At 36.4% G+C, this 21,997-nt stretch overlaps 1 protein-coding gene across 3 annotated transcripts; it reads right to left on the reverse strand.

Moving 5' to 3' along the window:
• Positions 1 to 53: 53 nt before the first annotated feature.
• LOC114455616 (coiled-coil domain-containing protein 148-like) lies at positions 54 to 21,988 on the reverse strand. 3 transcript variants are annotated; one of them, XM_028436958.1, is made up of 16 exons: positions 21,916 to 21,988; positions 21,143 to 21,184; positions 21,002 to 21,059; positions 20,574 to 20,695; positions 17,989 to 18,092; positions 15,300 to 15,391; positions 15,054 to 15,205; positions 13,217 to 13,312; positions 12,893 to 13,074; positions 12,293 to 12,431; positions 8,452 to 8,658; positions 3,273 to 3,413; positions 2,800 to 2,918; positions 1,884 to 2,001; positions 970 to 1,101; positions 54 to 479 (listed from the first exon to the last, which is right to left on the reverse strand). In XM_028436958.1, exons 3-16 carry the CDS (start codon positions 21,042 to 21,044, stop codon positions 336 to 338), a joined length of 1,791 nt encoding a protein of 596 aa, XP_028292759.1. In that variant the 5' UTR covers positions 21,045 to 21,059; positions 21,143 to 21,184; positions 21,916 to 21,988; the 3' UTR covers positions 54 to 335. The 3 variants fall into 3 exon arrangements, with proteins under 3 accessions (XP_028292759.1, XP_028292761.1, XP_028292760.1); XM_028436960.1 differs by having other exon boundaries at positions 21,002 to 21,046; positions 21,916 to 21,937; XM_028436959.1 differs by having other exon boundaries at positions 21,848 to 21,916.
• Between the last annotated feature and the right edge of the window lie 9 nt (positions 21,989 to 21,997).

The following is a 21,997-nucleotide window of genomic DNA, read 5'->3' on the forward strand; positions in this document are numbered from 1 at the left end:
GTCATTTTACGTGTTTTTTGTCATCATTTTGTACATTTTTCTTTAATGCTGTGTGTTTTTATTGTTTTTTAGTGTAGTTTTGTGTATTTTGGAGCCAATTTGAGTGTGTTTTTTTTGTCATTTTGTAATTTTTATTTTTTTTATTTTATGTGTTTGTTTTGTGTGCTTTCATTAAAGTTAAATAAGCTGGGATGTCAAAGCCATTACAGTAAGCAGGTTTATCATATACTATATACCTAAGTATCACACAATTTACTGACGTTAATAATTAAACGTAAACAAAACATTTAACTTTTTGAACTATTGCTCAAACATGACCCAAAACAAACCCTTGCTCAGAATTGAAGTAAGGATTTTGTGTCCCGTCGTGGTGGTTTGACTGGTTTGACAATGGAGAGGACCTCTCTGGCGTACTGGCTGTGCTGCACACCAGCCTCGCGCAGGGCCTGTTCAACCCTCATCCGAGGATCAGACACAATCTGGAAAACAGATTTTTGAAAAATAAGGTGTAATAACAACACATCAAAGTTTTCTCTCTTCTTAGAAGCTCTTCAGGAGGCCACACATGTAATATATGACGTGGGGTTAATCACTGATGTTTCAAAAGCTCCACACTGCATGAATCATTAGACATCAGTTGTTACACAACAGTCAAATCTCGTTGTCTACAGTGAAAACAGAAGCAGCGACTGGCCTTGGGTTGAAGGCTGTGTGCGTAAATGAGGACAAACAGTAATTCTGATCATCCAACCCTGCTTACATAATTTGGCCATTAGGTGTGTCAGTGGTCAGCTTCACCCAAGATAAAGCAGGGCATACAGCACTAAATGTGTACAAAGTATTGGAGAATTAGGGAAGCAGGTCCTGTGAGTGCAACAAAGACAAGATGATTCGCTGATATAATGTAATTCAGTTTCAAAGCCATTGCTGTACGATCGCTGTAAGAGTTTAGATGTTATCATGCCTCACCTGTGTGTCAGTGTATGTGTTTATATTGTAAAGAGGTCGTGGGAGCTCAGTCTCTTTTGCACTCAGTTGATTTCGCCAGGCCTTTGTTTCTGCCATCAGCCTTTCTGGGTCTGCCTCTGCCACCACAGCAACCTAAAACAATTCAGTTCATCACATTAAATTAAAAAATAGAAGAAGCTTTTGCCAGCATTAATAAAACCGCTGACATAATAATATCTAACCAATCAATTAATTAATAATTTTCCAAGGATTATAGAATCAGAATCAGAAAAGGTTTTATAGCCAGGTATAGTTTACACAGTACAAGGAATTTGTTTTAGTAGTGCAAACAATACATATAGAAGACAAGCTGCAACCAGTAGTAAAATAAAATATAAGCAAAGAGTGTCAAAGAAAAAAAGAACAATATATGTACATATATACATACATGTACACGGTTGTACTTTTGGTCATGGATTTACCAAGTTATTACAAGAGATAATTTGACTTTAATATGTATGTCATTTTTATATCTACAATATAATTTTTAACTATTATATGATTTTCAATAATTCTTTGTAAATGTAATAACAGAGTCGATTAGTGTAATTTCTCCTGCAACGCACTAGTGTCTTGCTTATTTTTGCTCAATAAAAATGTAGTGAATGATATAGTTTAGTCAATACATACATTATCTAATCATTAATACCATGCACCACTGAGCAGTCTGCTTTATGAGCCAATACTACAATTGTTTGTTTTTTATAAAGAAAATATTTTTCATAATACTGATTTAATTGCTTGTGTATAGGCATGTCTTCTTACTCATTGCTGTAGTTTGCAGCAAAGTTAGTACTCACAAATCTTCACTTTTAGTCACTTAAATCAAAACAAACACAAATAGCACAGCGTGTGAAAAGGCAATAATGGTTTTCCTTGTTTCTAAGAGCTTCCAGACGTTCTTCTCTTGCTTTTTCTTCTCTCTGCCGCTCAGCTTCCTGCGCATCTCGCTGCATCCTCCGCTGCTCCAACATATCAGCCCTGAACTGCACCCTAAGTGTAGAAGGCACATTTATCTACTTCAGACCTGAATTTCTCTACAATTTTACTGACATCATCAAAGTAAAAACATAAAATTTAGCATACCTGGCCCTTGAAGATAAGATGAGATGAGATCAGGTAAGATAAGAGAGATGAGCTGGAGGGGATGAGATGAGGTAAGATAAGAGAGATGAGATTGGAGGAGATGAGATGAGATAAGATGAGAAAAGATAAGAGAAATTAGATGAGATGAGGTAAGATAAGAGAGATGAGACGAGACGAGACGAGATGAGATGAGAAAAGATAAGAGAATTGAGATGAGATAGGAGGAAATGAGATGAAGTGAGAAGAGATGAGGTAAGATATGAGAGATGAGATTGGAGGAGATGAGATGAGTTGAGTTGAGATAAGAGAGATGCGATAGGAGGAGATGAGGTGAGGTGAGATGAGGTAAGATGAGAGACATGAGATAGGAGATGAGATGAGAAAAGAAAAGATAAGAGAATTGAGATGAGGTAAGATAGAGATGAGATAAGATGAGATGAGATTACCTTTATTGATCTTATCTGATCTTATCTTATTACGGGGCTTCCAAATGGGATTTCCCTTGCATTATTGATTTAAATAATTCATACACAGACTAATTTCTGCCAACTCAACACCCCAGTCCAACTCTTGATTAAGGCTTTATGCATATCGGCTGGTCACAATTCTGACTGGAACCACAATGTTGCAGTTCTGTTTTAAAAATTACAATAGATAACAACTTTGCAGACAGGATTGCAATGCCAACTCTTGTGCAGACCTCACCTCTGTTTATCCCTCCTTGCCTGTTCCTCCATCAGACTCCTCAGCTTAGCGAGCCTCAACTCATCTCGCTGCTGCAGCTCCTCCCTCCTCTTCTGCTCCTTCAAATGAAACATTCTCACCTGAGGAGAAAAGAAAAACAACAAGAAATTAACAAAAAAACAACATCCATAATTATACCAGGGAGAACTCAGAGGATCCTGATGTCCTATTGATCTATGTAGTTGCGACTTAACAGGTGTGAAAAGGGAGAATGATGGGATACTTCAAATTCTGCTCGACTTTTGTGATAAATGATAGAAAATCTGATGAGGCCAGAATGTTCTCATTAATCAGAGTACGCCTCAGGCTGCTTCAATGTGAGCAGATCTCATTGGAAAAAGTTGATGAAACAGTCAGATCTTAGATATCCTGTCAAATTCTTAGTTAAAGTAAAGGAAGTAGATTCATGGTGATGGACATGAGGAGGTGTTTACTTCTTTTGTCTGCTGTGACCTGAAGGCCGCCTCCTTCTCCTGTCCTCTCTTTAACCTCGCCTCTTTCTGCTGGTGTTCTCTGGCAGCGATGGCGGCTTCCAGCTTAGCCACCTCCTCCTGCTGGGCTCGCCACTGCTGCAGCTACACACACACATTGAAATACATGTCACGCAGAAACCAAAATCTAATCATCCACCAGCAGCTGTTTGAAATTAATGATTCAAAGGGGCGTCAACATCTGCTAAAGCATGTTAGGAACTTCAGAACAGTTATTATTAACAGTGCTTATCACAGTTTATTACTCACGATTAAATGACCATTATAATACCATTTTTATATGACACCATTTGTAAAATGAAAAATGGAAAAAAAAAACATCATATTCAATTGCTTTGAATTGTCTTACTACGATGGTTAAAAATGCAAAACTTCTTTACAAATGCCACAACAAATGTACATTTCTGTAAACAAAGATACATAATTATCGACAAAAAAAAACACGAGGAGCAAAACACTTCTACAAATGCCACAACAAATTTATACTTTTGAACAAAATACACTTACAAATGCCGAAAACAAATTTACAAATTACTTTTGCAAAAGGTCAAAACAAATGAACAAATATGGAAAGACTTTTACACTTAAAATGCGTAAATTGTAAATCTGTTTCAACATTTGTAAAAGTGTTTTGCTATTTGTAATTTTTTTTAGCTAATTGTGTAAATTTGTTTTCAAAATTGTAAATTAGTGGTGGCATTTGTAAAAGTGTTGCTATTTTTTTAATTTTTTTTAGATCATTATGTACGGTATATTTGTTTTCAAAAATGTAAATTTGTTGTGGCATTTGTAAAAGTGTTTTGTTCCAAAATGTAAATTTGTTGTGGTATTTTTAATTTTGTTTTACACTTCTCAGCCACAGTATCTTACAATCCTAATTGGAAAAACTTCCACTACAAATGACAAACGCTATCCACCAGTTGCCTGGTAGTGAGTGACAGGTTTGTTATGCAGCAGCCTCAGTCTGCCATGTCGGCTATTGAAGTGTTGAATTCCGACCACCCAAACAGAATTGCAGATCTATCAGAGGAGAGCTTAGGAATCCCCAAAGGGATGAACTGCAAATTAACAAGGTCCCACAAACACATTAGCACCACACCCACCATCAAGCAGCAGCTGTTTCCTGCATCTAAAACACTTCCGTTCAACAGCTTTGGAGTTGGAAATCCCTACCTAACCCTGCCTATATCAAAACCAACACTAATATAACAGTAAAAAGTGTAGTGACAGAAATGTGTGTTGTTGAGATATTACCACTGTCTTAAAAACAAAAGGTCTCTGGCTCACCCTGCATTCCTATCTTCTACACTTCTCCAGTTTGGATCATCCAGGATTATCACTTATGCTTGTTTATTGAAAGTGTCAGCCAGGCGACACATGAACACAACCTCATCACATGAACCAGTCAATGTTAAAATCCTTCATTTTCTTCCATTTTGTACAGGATTTTTGTGTCCAAAGGGGCCCAGATTTTATTTATTTTAGGACTAAAGGACTGCAAAAAAACACCCACCTTTAATTCAAATAAAACACGTGCATGTATTATGCTGAGATTTTCTGAGTAAAAAACCTGCTATGAGTGTCAGCACAGCTTATCTTTGGAAACATGCGGCTGATAACAGTGTTTTAGCCCCAGCATCCCGATATACCAAACAGTCTGGTGCACATTTACAGGAATGCCATAAAATCCACAAAATGTTCATGAGACTTTTCAAATTTCCACAAAAATCACTATTGTGAACTCAGGAGCAGGGGAAGTGTTGGGGGATCTAGATGCAGCAGGTAGCAAGTACACTTATACATTGCAAAGATAACTCAAAACAAACTGTCGTCCTGACAAACGAGGAGTGAAGAGACAAGAGGGGCCTGTAGAGTAGAAAGATCAGGAAAACAAAAAAAACCTTTAGTAAAATACATCAAAACATAAACAGAAGTCAAACCAAACAGATAAACAGCCCCATAGGCATGTACCCAGATTCTCCACCTTAGGATCCTGAAATTTAGAATTAAAAGAATAATAAAGATAAATAAAAATAATATTAGATGAGTAGAATTTACATTACATGTTACAATTGATCATTATAGCTGAACAAGTTCTGATGAATTAAGGCCGGGCCCGCAGAACGTCTCCGCGCCCAATAGCACGTACCACGTTCCCGAGAATTCAGTGAAATGACTCGGTTATCGACTAAAACAAATGAAATTGTGCGACGTAAAATTGTAATCTACGTTGAATTGCCTTTGAAACGATATATCACCCGACTATGTTCCAATCAAATATTGAATAATTGAAGTCATTCATCAAAATTCATTGAATTTGCAACTGATTTTCTCAAAATTTGCAAAGTCACTCTGGAGGATAATTTGCAAGAGATTTCTGAATTTTAGAGACAAAAAAAAGCAATTTAATATTACTGAAAATGTAGTAGCTACTGCAAGCCTCATTGGATTTTGGTGGAGCTTGAATGAATCTGGAAACTTAGAGGGTGTGAAATATCTCAACTTAACTTAAATGGTAATTTAACAAGAGTCATGTTTTTCCTGTAATTTTTACTTTGAAAAAAAAAAAAAAAACATGTAATGCTTAGAAAATGAAAGAAAACAATGAAACAAAAAAACTGAAATAAGCAGTGCTCTTATTTACTGCTTATAACAAATAGAGACATGATGTCAATTCAATTAATTTATTGTGTTTTTATATATATATATATATACAGTATATATACACCGAGAGGTAACCCTCCCCCCATTTTTCCACAATAATGTTTATCTAAGCAGGTGGTAAAAATGAGCTTTCCACCTTTGTTGGATATGTAGTGCTGGTACCACAAAATAAAGAATGCAGGATCAAATTAACTTCAACAGTAGAATATGGATGACCCCTTCTAAAACCCACCATGTAATATTCAAATGTCACCTGAAAGCTGCACTGTGTCTTTGCACAGAACATTAATGATGACAGCAGTGACTCACAGCAGAGTCGGGAGAGTTGTTAGATCAGGCAGCAGCTGCAGAGAGAAACCACAGCGTAAAAGAAGCAGATGCAACAGGGACGATCCATCTTGTCTCATTGCCGTGTCACTATAGCGAGATGATAAACACGGCGAAAAGGAAGATACAAATAGGCATCTAACGGTGCCACCACGAAAAAATGTGTGTCCATGCACTGTGTAAAAGGAACAATGAGAGAAATCAGAAAGCAAATTGATTAGTTATTTTTCCTGTCTTGCAACTTGCTGTCAATAAATAATGTTTCATCATCTCACAGACAATTTATGTTGATTATTTTCTGCAAGAATACCTAATGTCAAAGTGGTTTTCTTCCTCTAGGAAACAATATTAAGTGATTATTGCTCCTGTGATAAGAATGAGACAATACTTGTAATAATACGCTTACAAACACCTCTTAAAATTATATCTATAATGTTGGTCAATTTGAAGCAAAATCTGCAAGTTGGTAAGAACAAAATATGTGGCTGAAGGCAAGCGAAAGGCACGAGTGTTTTATAAAGAAATGATGTGATTTATAAGTGAATAATAAGTAAGATCATAAAAGAAGATATGCTCTCCAAATGTAACTTCTAAGATCACAAGAAAACCTCAAAAATGAGATCCATAAAAGGTTTCTGGTTGCACAAGTGCTTGCATAACAGTTCATGGTGACATTTTCATGAATTCATTCAATAGAAAGCTGACATTATTATGTTAGTCAAGTCATTTCCATGAGAATGTGAAGATGAAAGATACTGTTTTGTTGTTATTTCTTGATGTTGTTTTTATTTATTTTTAAACTGTTTTTAAGTTGTCATTTACATGTTCAATAAAAAAAAAAATTATAATAAAGAAAGAAATCATGTTAAAATACTGTTTCCAGACAAGAACCTGAATCAACAATTTGAATTGAAATGCTAACACTAGAAAATTGATTACATTTAGTTTAAATGTTTTTAAAAAATAATAATAATAACAACCAAATATATACCATATCAGTACAAAAAACACAGTAAAAGTTTTTGATGTCAGTGTCTCAATCGCTGCAGGATACAAGCCACTTTCAAAGCCAACTCAGCTTGAAGAGCTCCACCTCAGCTTTGCAAAGACTTGTTGACAACATGAGTAACTGTTATGTAATGGAAAAGGGCCCCGTAGAGACCACAACGTGTGTGCAAGACTGTTCTTATGAACTTGTTTGCATTCACAGCTCCTCCCAAACGGCTGCTAAAGCTAGAGATACTGTCAGGCAGCCCAGGGTAATGTACAGTCAGACTCTGCTTCCTGTCTGGATATCACACTCATTCACCAACACTCCAGTCAGGTACAAGAGTGTTTCCCAACTCAGGGTAGTTGAGCATATGACGTAGGTTCATCAAAACCTTATCTCTGTTATTTACTTCCTATAGCATCTAGGGATTTATGTCATTTATTAGCTTTTTCTGATGTTTTTGAAATATTTAGTCTTTTCACCTTTTTGTGTCTTTGAGGAGCTTGTGTCACAATTTACACCAAAAAAAAACAAAACATTCCGCATTCAAAAGTGTTAAACAGTGTTGGTTTGCGGAACATCATTGTGTTTACAAGTTCAGCAAGGTCAATTTGTTTTCTTTCTTTTTTAAATAATAATATGTTAATGTTATTTATTCAGATAACCTTTTTCAGAAAATTTCCTTTGATCTTCTGAAATATTTCGACTGCCAAATGTCAGTCTTTAGTGAGTTCTTTCGGAACGTGTTGAAAAGTTCATAGGCACGCACCCAAAGGATGACTGGGTGCTGGACTGAAAAAATGATGACAAAAGTAGCAAAAGTGAGTCAGATATTAAAAAAGGTTTAATGGAAAGTTTAACGTTTCAAGTTTAAGCCCCTTCATCTTTATTCTTTCTGGACGTGGCCAGCCTGAGAGAATTCTCAAGTTTGCCACAAGCAAGACTGATGGTTGGCAGTTGAAACATGTCAGGAGATCAAAAGGAATTTCAAAGGAATTTTGTAACTAAATTTCTTGAAAAAAGTTGCCTGAATAAATGCAACCTTAACATATTATCATTGTGTTAGCGTTTAAAATTTCACAAAACAAAAAACAGTTAAAAAGCAACAGCTGATCTTATAAAGATAAAGGAGACACGAACTTTCTCTCTGAGCTTCAAGCAGATGTCCTGCTGGTGCTGCCGGTCTCTGTAAACTTCCAGCTTCTGCTGGTGGGCATGTTTTGCTTCCTGGATTGTGACCAGTGCTTTGACCCATAGCTCTTCTTGGTCTCTCTGACACTGCTGGGTCACCGCTCTCAGCTGTGCTTGGGTGAAACGCTGAGAATCCCAGATGCGGTTGTGTTCATTCTGGAAGAAGAGCAAGAACTGGTGAAATGTAAAGTAAGGACTAACATTGCAAAGAGAAGACCAAAAGACAAGATAGACACGTCAAATAACTCCTGATACATTTTGTTTGTTTGTTTTGTGCTGAAATCTTTTTACAAACATTGCAAAAGCTCTGTTCCATAAAACTCCAGAGAAAGGAGATTTCATCTGATCTAAATTTGCTGAAGAAAAATATTGTCAATTTCTTCCAGAAGCAAACCAGCTCTGTTCTATGAGGGCTGCTGTAAGTTATTCATCAATGTGTCAGTGCTCACTGACGCTGCACCACTCGGCTGCTTCATCGGAACAGAGGGAATGATATTCATCTATGGGCTAATAGTGACTAACTGACGGTGGGAAGGCATTAGATGGCTGACTGGTTTTATAGAAAACAAGTGAGCTGACAGGCCAGCCAACAGAGGTGCCAGAAGGCGAAGCTGTCAAAAAAATCCAGTTTATTGATGCATAAGACGTGAGGAGTGACTTTTTATTCCTCTCGTGTGCTCCTTCTATCTATCCATCTCTAGCTCTTCATGATGAATGCACACATTATGCATTTTTTTAAATCTGTATTCAGATACTTTATATCTGCCCATTAATTGACATTTTCATTAGCTGCATGTATGCACTGCAAACGCACAAATGTTTTGTTGTAGCACCTTGTTTTAATTTCTGCATCAAAAACTCTGTCCCTGGAGAGAAAAAAGAACAAAAAAAACCTTCTGCTCCGAGTCAGGAGTAGAGTTATGAATTATTTCTGTTGGAGAACAAGATGTGGGTATTACAATGAAATACTGCTGGCACAAGCCTTTTCTTGGTTGAGCTCATAGATGTTGAAGTGCCCCATCCAGCAGAGGGAGACCTCCACTTAAAAGCTGGTTGGAGTATCTTTTGTGGCTATGGACTTGGATAGATTGGTTCTTGGTTGTACTTGAGGCCAATAAGAAAGGGCAGGAAAAAAAGCTCCACATGTGGGAAAAGTGGTACTTTTTAACCTTTTGAGCTGCAGTTGAATTAAACAAACTACTGCAAGTAATGCTTTGAATAGGAAAGCAAAATAAGTCAGCATTAATCCTCCACTGTTGTACTACATTGGGTTTTTCTTTAAACAGCTAACAAGTGAAAGATCTTTTGGATATTGATTAAACCTTTTAAACTGGTTTATTACCAAAAACACTGAATTATTTCTCTTTACAAACACATGTGGACAAAAGAAAAAGAAAAAAATATGCCATTGGCTACACACAGATTGCATTTGTCGGCAGGTTGGAGAAACATTACAGCTAAAAGCCAAACAGCCCCCTCCCCTCGTTTAATGAGGTGGAAACACCAGCGAGATAAAGTGATAATGCTGACCCCACAAAAAGGTAATTAAACCCAAATTAAAAGTGCTGAGTGTAAATTTTCCAAACCATTGTTTTGTGTGGGAAAAAAGCTATTTAAATCATGGTTCCCAAAACAAATCTGCTTGAATCACGATGCTGCCGTACAAAGTTCAGTTTCCACTGATTACTTGTAATGCAGGGGTGACAAAATTATTTTAGTTCAGGGGCCAAATACGGTCCAGTTTGATCCCAAGTGGGCCACAGATTTTAAGCAGGAAAAAGAGCAATTTCAACATTATTGTGCCTTATTTTGCACTTCCAGGTACAAAAAACATATAAGGTACATAAGAGACAGACAATATCCAAGCATTAAGTGACCTTAAACTTAAATGTACTTACATTTAAAAAGTCGAGGGTTTTTTTTTTCATCAATTTGAGATAAAATAAAAATAAAAAAAGACTTCCATCATGTGATATAAAAGTGAAAATTTTGTCAATTTGTATCCATGTGTATTTGGAGGGGTTGAGATATCTGCAACAGAATTATTTTTCAAACTTACACAATGATATATGTTTTTTCAGTCATTTCTACTTCCGAACTAGATGCTCTAAAGGGCCGGATTTGGCCCCCGGGCCATGAGTTTGACACGTGTTGTAACATATGAAGTTCTCATTCACCAAACTGCAATCAATACTAGACTAAGTAAACATTTAAACAAGCAAAACACAACCTATGTAGCATAGGTTCAAATATTAGATTAAAATAACAACAAAATAGATTTTGTGACAAAAACAATTGCTTCATCCAGTTCATCAGGAATGTTTGTTTCAATCCTCTACTGCTGAGTCATTAAGAAACATGGAGAACCTTTTCTCTTCTCACTAAAGCCTGAATGAATACAGTTCTAAACGCTGCAGCCAGCCGGAACTGATAGGAGGACAGGTCTATGGGTGCAGATAAGGCGGGAGAGAGAGTCTGACGGTTGTCATGGTGATGCAAGACAGTGGCGACACACAGTAAGTGACAGCATGACACAGTCCTGCAGTAATCCAATCATTGTCCTTCCATATTGTGTTTCTTAGTTTTTCTATCAACTTTTTCTTTCCCTTTTAAACAGAAGAGGAAATAGGGAAAAAGTTTTTTTTAGGGCAGGTGCACATTATTGATTCCTATTTAACATTGGCCACCTCACTCTGCAGGGCTGGTGCTGTTAAAGGGAGGTGTTGGCGTTGGTTCCTGGTTGTTTCTGTGTGAGAGGCCACCTAAATTACATTTAGCAGTAATAGCCTCCATTTAAGTCATGGAATAATTTAAGCCCAAAAATCAATGGTGTTCCTAAATAAGCACAAGGGTGTTTATTGGTCGACAAAAACAACAGGCAAGGGTTGAACAGGGAATATAAAAACAGAACTACATAAGGATATTGGCCCATTCTCCAGATAAACAAAGCGACCTATTAGATTTAAGTGTGTAACAATTAGCATTATTACACACTTACTGGGCATCACTGGAGCTGTCTGAGCTGCATTCATTTAAGATGACACTTGACTACACAGAAAACAGGAATAATGACGTATTTATCATGTATTTGAGTTTACAGGAGGGGAAAGGAACGTTGTATCAGGGTTAGAGATTCAATTTCAATTTTCATTATGATGCTTGGTTTGAAATTTTGGAGGTCATCCTGACAATGCATAAACACTTTGAAATTCTAATCATTTGTTGTATTTGCTGATGAGCTACCGGTATTTGAATTATTGAGGAGCCAGGCAGGTGTAAAATAACCAGTGAGTGATTTTCTTGAAACCGCAATGAGCAATGGGAATAAGATATTTTTGTCCAGACACACAAACAATATATAAATGTATTAGTACACACCATATATACAGTATATATATGTTGTTGTTTTTTTTTAACATGATTTAAAAAAAGATGAACCGGTAATAATTGGTCTAGACTCAATTATCTAGTTGTTTTGTTGAATAATTATCAAAATCATACTAAATCTGTTAAAGACACACACAAAATAATGACACGAGAAACATTTCCAAACGCTACAGAATTGAAACCCAAGGTGGTTGGGTTGGGGGTGATTAGCACTGAAGTGTTAACTTTTGTAATGTCATACTATTTTCTATTGAAAAGTGCAAATAAAGTTTTCTATAAAACTAAATACAAACTAAATTTAAACTGTTTGTATGAGATCCAAGAATCCAAAAAACACATAGGATAAAGAGCATGGAAAACCGCATTTCAGATTGTGGTTTCTGTTTTTCTGTTAAGCACTGACCAATTCTTGTCTATTCTTTTCAGGGAACAGTCTCAGCAGCATATCCATGCAGAGCTCTCTGTGGTTTGGTATGTCATGCGTGTACAGAGACACTATGAACAGGAAATGATCGTGGTCCTCATGACACCAGCCACAGAACCTGAGACAAAAAACAACATAAAAGATCCAGCAGAAAACTAAAAACAAAACAAAAAACATTCTTTTGATTTCAATTCACCACTATCACCTTGTTGGTTTTTATGTAAAATAACTTTGGAAGACAACAGCACATTACAGATTATTTCAGAAATATTACAATAATCAACCGCCTGCATGGGAAGAAATCCTGTTCCTGCTTGCCTCTTAAATCTGATAGGACTGTCTCCAAAGAGTATTTCTGCCCTTCTGGGCTTTTAATCAGCAGGCTTGATCTGCTCATTTAAATTGGAGTTCCGTCATTGAATGTGCTATCAAAATGATTTGCTAAAAAAAATCCTTGAAAGCCTCTCTTACTTATTAATTTTACATTAGATGGAAAACTATATTGTTCAAATTCAACCCATGTGCAAGAGCACTTAGAAAAATGACAAGTAAATAATTGGGCTTTAACTCTCTGCATACCTATCAGTTCTTTGGAGTTGCTGTTCAAGACTTTGCAACCTGTTCTGGTACTTTTCTGTCAGCGAGTGAAAGGCCTGAATTAGCGAATCCTTCAGCTCCTGGTAAGGGCAGTCTGATTCCAAAATCTCCTTTGAAAAACTTTCAGCAGTCGTCACATTATCAGAGGAGCTGGTGAGATATTTCTGGGAAATGACACGTGACTATTAAAATGCACGCCTGTGACTCAAAAAACAAAGTATTCTTAGCACAATAAAGATTTCCCATGTGCTTAAATTACAGTTCTACAGTTTAAGTGTCCAAGATAAGAAGAAATAAAACTGTTACCTCCAAACCCAGGCCCATAATCTCCATCTCTATGTCCAGGTATTCTGTGTGAAGTAGTGCAACGATTTCATCTTGCTGGTCTTTCAAAAACCTGATCTAGAAGTTTAAGGATGAAAGCAGAACAAACTCCTCGCGTGTGGCCATTGAAAACATTTGGTCGAGCTGTTTGAGCAGCCTAGTAATCTGTCACAACTGAACTACAAGCATTACTCAGACTTTTCCTAACAGTTTAGAATACCAATGATGCTTTGAAGCAGCATAAAGACAATATGCATCAACAAAACTCTGAGTCAGTTAAAAAAAAAAGGTGTTTTTTGATGACAAAACAGATGTACAATGGGAAATCCCCCACATGGATTAGCAAATTTATGTTGGACAACCCCAAGTGGGCACTTCAATCCAGAATGTTCAGGATGACTTACTGTAAATACCCCTGTCAACAAATGGACTCAGCAAGGCATCAGTTGTTTGGACTGTTTTATATCAGACTGAAAACAGTACCGGTACTATTCCTTTTTTGGTTTACAAAGTCAGCAATGAAGATAAATGGAGACTATTCAAACATCCTAACACTGACGCCATAGAAATATCTAGAAATCTCTACTCCCAACCACAGTTTGAGATGCTAGTGTTAGCTCAGATTGAAAAAGTGAGCAGAAACAAGAAGATAATAGAAGATCAGAACTGTTGAGTTTAAAGGGATGTGGTTGGAGGTTTAATGTGTAGGTGGGTTTGAGGAAAAAATGTTCCAAAGTGATTGGTAGAAGATTCATTGAAACTACAGCGTATTCTTAAAGACCCCAGCAAACTCCTTAATCTCATCTTTCATCTCAAAAGCCTGCTGAAAGCCTCAGCGGTTCACAGGGAGAATGGATTATCTGATTTGGGGACTGAGTGTCTAACAAACAGGTGAATAATGTTGAGGCCACACTGAGACTGCTGTGTGAAAAGGCAGGTGAACTATAATTTTCTTAATTTAAAAAATCATGGTCTGTGCCTCATAGATCAATGAATCGAACATCATTTACTCCAAAATCACAGGAAAACAGTTGAAATTAGCACTTGAAAGTAGTTTGTTTTAGTGTCCTTTGTAAACACTCTTATCGAAATTTTTCGGAAAAGTTTTGCGCATTGCATTGTGGGCTGTGGAGTCTCGTAGATGGATGCATAGAAGTGTCTTTACTTCATTTTTTAAAGTAATTTCTTGTGCTGGAAGGACAGAAAGTTGTGGCAAATGAATGGCAGATGTTTATTTTCGGGTTTACACAAAAAGAACATGATTATCTTGTGGAGTGAGATGATATCACACGGAATACTAGAAACCAACTGGAACCAAAATGGTGTCAAGTGAATTACTGTCCTCCTTGTTTGGTGAAGAAATACAAAAAATCACGATAAGAATGAAGGAAAATCCCTGTTATGCATCCGTTTATAGGACTCCACATCCTAGAATGCAAAGCGCATAACTTTTCCATGTCATTAAGAGTGTTTACAGTGGACACCAAAACAAACTTTTCAGCAGTTTCATTCTTTTGGAGTAAATGATGTTCGATTCATTGATCTATGAGGCATAAACTAGGATTTTATCTAACAAAAAATGATCGTGGGTGGCAGCTTTAAACTTGTCTTTGTCAGGAAGCTGCATGAAATAAACACAAATATCCAATCTTGGAGCATTTGATGTTTAACCCTGAGGGGTTTACTTGTCAATAACCGACTGACAACAAAAAATAAACTTTGAAAGATACAGAGCTGAGCATTTACTCAGACACACAGAGGTAGTTATACACACAAAGCTGTGCACCTTTTAAAAATACGGTAATTTTTAACGATTTACCTGGTGCATAACTGGGTTCCAGTCTGATGACATTGTAGATACCTTCTGCTGTTGTATTTCAACCAGTCTGAACTGCAGGTCATCCCTGATCTGATGGACAGGGTGCACAGTGGCTGTCCTAAATGATTCTCTCTCCCTGGCCAGAAACAGCTCTAAACCACCCGAAAATATGGAGATGCACATTAATACCACAGTAAAAATAAACACAGACAGTGCAAATGACAAACATTAATTTGGTTACTTCACCATATTCTGGAAGTGAGAAGATGGCAGAGTCTGTTACACTGTTTGGTCTGATTTGCTCCAGAAAATCAAGGAAGTCATTCTCAGCCTTTTCTCTGTTTCACACAAAAAATAAAAATCTTCTTAGTGGACATAAGATACTAATAGATCAATCCAATACTGATATCGGATTTTGACATTATTCTTTACCCAACTGGCATACTTCTGTCCCTGTCCCTACATGTTTAAAAAGCGTTCATTTATTAAGAAACTAAAGTACCTGTTTATAGACGTATCCACGCATTCAAGTGTGGAGGCATTAATTACAATTTCACTTTTGTTCAGTGCAGAAGCAAGCAAGATGGAAAGGATTTATAACAAAAGCATGCCTGAATAAAAACTAGTAACTAAAGCTGATGTACTATGATGACAAACTGTCATTGCTTGCTTGTATAACTACAATGGACACTTCTTCTCCTGTGCAGCTGTGAATAGTTTTTAAGTTGAGTGAGATGTGGACAGATCAGTGTTAAATTGTAAAAATGTAAGTCCTAGTTTCTGTCGGTTATATTTTTTTTTAAAGCAACAATAACTAGACTACGACTAATGTGTGTGTCTGTTTGTGTTCACGATCGCACACTGATGACATCATCAGTGTTCTAAAACAATGTTTTTAACAGGAGTTCCACAGCGTGGATGGGAAAATAAATTTTTGGAGCCAGAACTTCACCAAAATTTAATCAGCAGTTCATTGACCCATTACCAACATTTTCTGAAAATTTCATCAAAATCCGTTGATAACTTTTTAAGTTATCGTGTACACAAACAGACAAACAAACACACACGCAAACAAACTGACCAACATACTTCCAAAAACAGTTTTCGTTTTCAAAAGTAATAAATAGCTCTGATGACCAAATTGCAACTAAAACTAAGTATTTTATTTTTGTCAAAAGAATATAACTAATATGAAATCAAAATTTGAGGTCAAAATTAACACTGGGACAGATTCAACTTTTTCTATCACAGAAAACACAACGTATACACCACTACCTGAGCTGTCACAAGGGAATCAAGACATTGTAACAAGTGGTCTGTGTACAGCTGTGTAAAAGGTTTTTTATTACTAACTTCCCCAGGCTTTGACACTGATGTCACAGAGAAAAGTAACCATAGAGACATATTTGGCCATTTCCAGTTTGGCAGTGTTGGTTTTGAATGCACAACTAATTTGTTGGATAGATGGGGAGTTTGGAGCAGTGGCACATCCTTAGGACTGGGCTCATTAGCGAGGCTCATGCTTGTGTACATCATTAACCTTGGGTGCCTCAGACACAGTCATTACACAGCTAAACAAGCTGCATCCCAGAGCTAGTATTGGCCTTCTCACTTCACATGACACTACAGAAGCCTAAGTCACACAATAAAGGTTCTATTATGAAAAATGCACGACAGAATGAATGATCATTTAAGGTGTGGCCAGATACAGTCTGTTAAAAAAAGACCAAAAAAATGTGTCTCAATCCTTATATCAATGTCTGCATTTGTCGTTATAGGTTAACACTTTGTCTTAAATTATCAAAGTAGCCTTTTCTGGATTCACGAAAGTCCCCAAAGTTGCTAAAAACACACAGAGTAAGAGGTCCAAATGTGGAGAAATGCTGCTAGGACCTATCAGTTTACATCTCTCCTGAAGTTTGGTTGTTTTTGTGCTACATAGAACTCTAGTCTCAGGTAACCATTTACTATTCATTTGTAAATGCTAAAGTACTCTATTGTTTCCGTGTACTGTGTTACTAAAGAACAGATTTTTTTGTCCGAAAATTCGCACCCCAAATTTAGTCTGATTTTAGCAAATAGGGTACCCCAGCATACAGAATACTAAGGACAGTCCTGCAATGCTCTGCCATTTTTGTAATGGTTATTGATTAATTGGCAAAACCAACTCCGAGGGGTCATACTGACTCTAAAGCATTGACTCAAAGAGGTTCTATTGAGGATTATACTGACTCTGAAGGTTTACGCTGACTCTCAGGGGTTATACTGACTCCGAGGGTCAGTATATACTGACCTTGGGGCTTATACTGACTCTGAGAGGTAATTCTGACCCTAAGGCATTTCATTGACTCAGAGAGTTTGTACTGAGGGTTATACTGATTACGAGGGGTTATATTGACTCTGACGGGTAATTGTGACTCCGAGGTACTTTTGACTGAGGTTATTCTGATTATGAGGTGTTGTACTGACTACAAAGGGTTCATCTTATGCATCCTCACTTGCATTTTCTTTGCGAAATGCTTTTCGTTGAGTTAATAATTATATGTATTCATCAAAAGTGGGTCCAGCTCTGTGTCCTTTGATTTAAAATGTTCAGAAAAGGCCAATCAAACTCAATGTTACTTTCATTGTGTTTGTCAGATTTGTGCAAATAAATAGGGCATTAATTTTTACATTCATTTCATGAATAATCTGTAAACGTTGCTACCTGTTTTTTTGTTTGGTTTTGTTTTGTTTTTTTGCAACATGGTTCAGCATCCCCACTGATGGAATCATCTAATTTCTACCTAGATTTACTCAAATGATCATTGTCATTTTCTACAAATGCAGGGTTCTGTCTAGATCCAACACGGCTGAAGTGGAACAAAAGCATGCTGCAATCTCAGGCTCTAAAAACTGCAGCAGATAATGACAGGGAGTAATGGTGGGCTCTTACTCAGCCTTTTGGAGCCTTTGGCACTCTCGGCTCCACACCTGTCTGTGCTGCTGTAACAGGGACCTCTGCTTGGTTGCCTTGGCTGCACAGCGAGTCCTCTGAACCTATTAAAGAACATTTAATGCACAGTAGAAATAAACTGTTTTCCTGGAACCGCAATATTCAAAAAGAGAGAAGCACATCTCTAAAGGGCAAGCTTTTCCACTCACTTGAAACCTGACATCGACTTTTACCGGTAATTACCTACTGTATATGTCGACCAATCTTTCATAAGAAGTGTTCTCAAGCAGCAATTTTCTAGAAACCTATTTATCTTTGTAAAAGCATGTGTTATAACCAATATAAGTATAAACCCAAATGTTTGAAAAATCAATAAAAAAGAACTATTTGCTTTGACTCATGAAGCAAGCTTATTCATCGAGAACCGTATCATTGGTAAAGGATGAGTGCAAAATGAAAGAGTGTGAAATTGAAGTGACCATAAGGAAAAATCCATGACATGCCTGAGGCAACTTTTTATGAAATAACGGGAAGAAGGGGTTTTATCAGACATTTTTTTAGGTGAGCTTAAATTTTGTTTTTTGTTTATTATAATATTTAATATATTATGTTCGTGCATTGCTCTTACATCCTCCAATAATATTTTCACCTCCATTTATTTACTTTTTTGTTTGTCTATTAGCAGGATTATGTTAAAACTATTTCACAGATTTTGACAAAACGACAGACCTGGAAGATTCCATAAAATTTTGGAGGGGATTTAGACCAATACACTGATTCTAGATCAGTTTCAAAAAAATTTGAAATCCCTATTTTCATCATTGGGAAACTTTAAAAAAAAAAAATCATATCTTGATTCATATTTGACCGATCTTTATGAAATGTGAGTCAGTTATGGGGTGCCCATACATTCGGGCCTACTTCATTGTTATTATTGGGATAAAACAATTCTTACAAGCTTTTAAAGTGTGAATGTTCATGGTACCATGATCAGAATCACTGATCCAGATAACTGCAAATGTCTGGAAAACATCATATTTGGCGCTTGGCGGTGGATTGCACCCTCTGTGTGCTTTTTAACACAAATATTTTCGACATGTGCTCTGGCTTTACTGAAGAGAACGTGCGGAATGAAATTTGACAGTTTATTCTTTTGCTGGTACGATTAGCCAACATTAAACTTAATTAGTTGGCAATAATTGGGCATTTTTACATTTCTTTTACTGGACTGGTACATATTTTTGCTTTCCAATATAATAAGAATATTAAAGGTGAAAAAAAACAAAAAAAAACCCACAAAATCTGTTCATTTAATATTTTTTGCAACATTACAATATTTGTACATTTTATTGTCAGTCTGTTGCAAATGTGTGCAAATGAGGGAAATAGTTTGATGCGTGTGGAACATGTTTACAACACAAATTATCTCTGAGTGTATGATTATAGCAGTTATGCCAGAAGAACTCTCTCACAGGTCTGTGGCCTCTCATAAACACACAACATGTCAAAATATTCGTGGAGATGATGTGCTCCATTTGTGGTTATCATAGGTTATTATGATTTTAGTAAAAACAAACAATTGTAACACTCACGTGGTTGTGCAGTGTTGATTTCTGCCTATAATTATTTTGTCTTGGGTTTTCCAAACAACTTTTTAACCGGATAAAAACAAGATTGAGAGACTAAATACAAACAAGGGCAGGATGATTCAAACTATGATTAAATAGTTACTATTTTTAAGGTAGGTCCAAGTCAGTGTAAATTAAAAGCGTGAGAAATTATGAGCTGATGCTAAGAAATATCTGAGTGAGAAGGTAGACATGGAGCTGGCAAAGTGGCAGGAAGATTATACTCATAATAAATGTAAATGCAGTTATTTGTATTCAAATCTGATAAATAAATAACTACCAATTATTACTACACTTCATTGCCTCCAAAGGTTATGGAATGTAGACATTGGAGTCTATGGTTCTTCTTCAAGTCAATCGTTTGAAGACAAAAAAAAATTAAAAATCCCATACTCAAGGCGAACCATTGTCATTTGCTTATCATGAAACACATCATAAACTGAGGGTGTTCAACAAGCTTGCCTTTCAGCAGAGCTACCGAGTGTGAACATGGCCTGTCTTATCTGGGTTACACAGGGAGAGGCAATGAAAGGAGCCGCAGGCAACCGTAATGATGTTGAGCAGCTTCAGACACTGTTTAAATTAAGAACAACACAGGTCAAACAGCTTATTCCTCGCTGCGCCTCACTTCAGCTTTATGCTCTGCTCAGAGTCAAAGAACTAGAAACTTCAAACCCTTTAAAGGAAAACACAGTCAGGAGGATGAATATGCATTCTGTACAGCAGAAATGTGGTGTTTATTTTAAATCAGTGGAAAGACTTAAAAGCCTATTTGTGTAGCATTATTTTATAGTATTTAATTTTCAGGAAATATTGGAAGACAAATGGAAGGAAACCATATTCTACAATTTTTCCTTTTCATATGATGGTAAATGGATCCTAACAATAGCAAATGACAACAAAAACGTTCAATAAACATTTGTTTTTTCAGTGACCAACTGAAAAGAAAAAAATTACCTTCTGTCCAATGATTTCAGACTCCAACCGCTTTGCCTCAAGAACTTCTTGAAGTCTTTCATATTCAAAAGGTTTGAATTTGAAGCTGCCAACACCATTTTTCATTCGTACTTTGAGTTTTTCTGCATGAGTGAAAACAAATGACATGGCATGATGAGGATATCTCGACTTCTGAAAAAGCCACGTGTTCAAGGTTATCTCCCAGTCATATATGCAGTTGAGTACCATTATATGCATGCATAATGTAAACATTAGATTGAATGGGAGGCTTGCGAAATTGTAAAACTGTTTATTAAAAAAAACATTTTATTCAGCTTTACATCAAAGAGGCAACCACTTATCTTACCAAGTCAAAGCTGTTAGTAAATTAATGATAACCTTTCTGATCATTTTATTAGTGCGACGCAAATCCTTTTGTGGTTACTTACCCACATCTTCAGCCCTGTAAGTTGTGATGAACCCTCCACTCATCACTGTAACACAAAGCTTCAGTCCACAGTAAAACCTTCAAATTAGAGAATTTCATTCGCTAGTAAATTTTAAGCATGATAATGCAGCTGATATCTTACCTTTATTTGTGTGATGCTGAGCCTGAACACCTCTCGTTCATTCTGTAAATAATGGTGATTTTGATGGTTCGAGTATAAAACATGTAACAGAGCATGACTCAGTGTTTTCTCATTTAAATTTATGAGGATTATAATTCTGTTGGAGATTTTTAATTGCTTTTAATACTTAAATATTTTTCATGCAAATACTTCAGTATTTTCACTTAAGGAATATTTCTGACTAGGCCACTTTTACTTGTATTAAAGTAGTTTTTCATTCATTTATTTCATTTCATTTAGTCATTTATTAGGACAGTGTACAAATACATTAAGTTTTCTAAAAGCCATGCTTTAACCTCTCTTGAAAAGGTTGTCAATTTGTATTTTGACAAGGAGAATCTGTACTTTTACTCAAGTAGTAATGATTAGTACTTGGTCCACCTCTGATAATAATACTGTAATGACCATTAATTTGTAATAGAACTGTACACATTTCTACACTGCAAATTCAGCAGAGTAAATCCAATAAATGAGGATGAATGGTTTAATTTATCTATTTATTTACTTAACAAAATACTAAATTGTATGCAGGCACAGCTACAAAAATCCTACACTTTCCAAATGCTCGGGGTCAAAGACACCCGAGATATATTCAAATTCGATTCAGGGAGCGTAATAACACATCAGCTAACTGTCTTGTCATTGAAATAACTGAAATACATTTACCACGTGTACGAAAATCACACCTACTGTAGAGCGCAAACCACTTTAGCAAAGGGAAAACTGATGTTTACCTAGCTTAGCTTGCAATATCCCTCTGTCACTGCGTGTAAGTTGACAAAAACGATCACCTAGGTAACTGTTACCTCTCCACTC

The sequence above is a fragment of the Gouania willdenowi genome, chromosome 21 (assembly GCF_900634775.1).
Source record: "Gouania willdenowi chromosome 21, fGouWil2.1, whole genome shotgun sequence".
NCBI lineage: Eukaryota > Metazoa > Chordata > Actinopteri > Blenniiformes > Gobiesocidae > Gouania > Gouania willdenowi.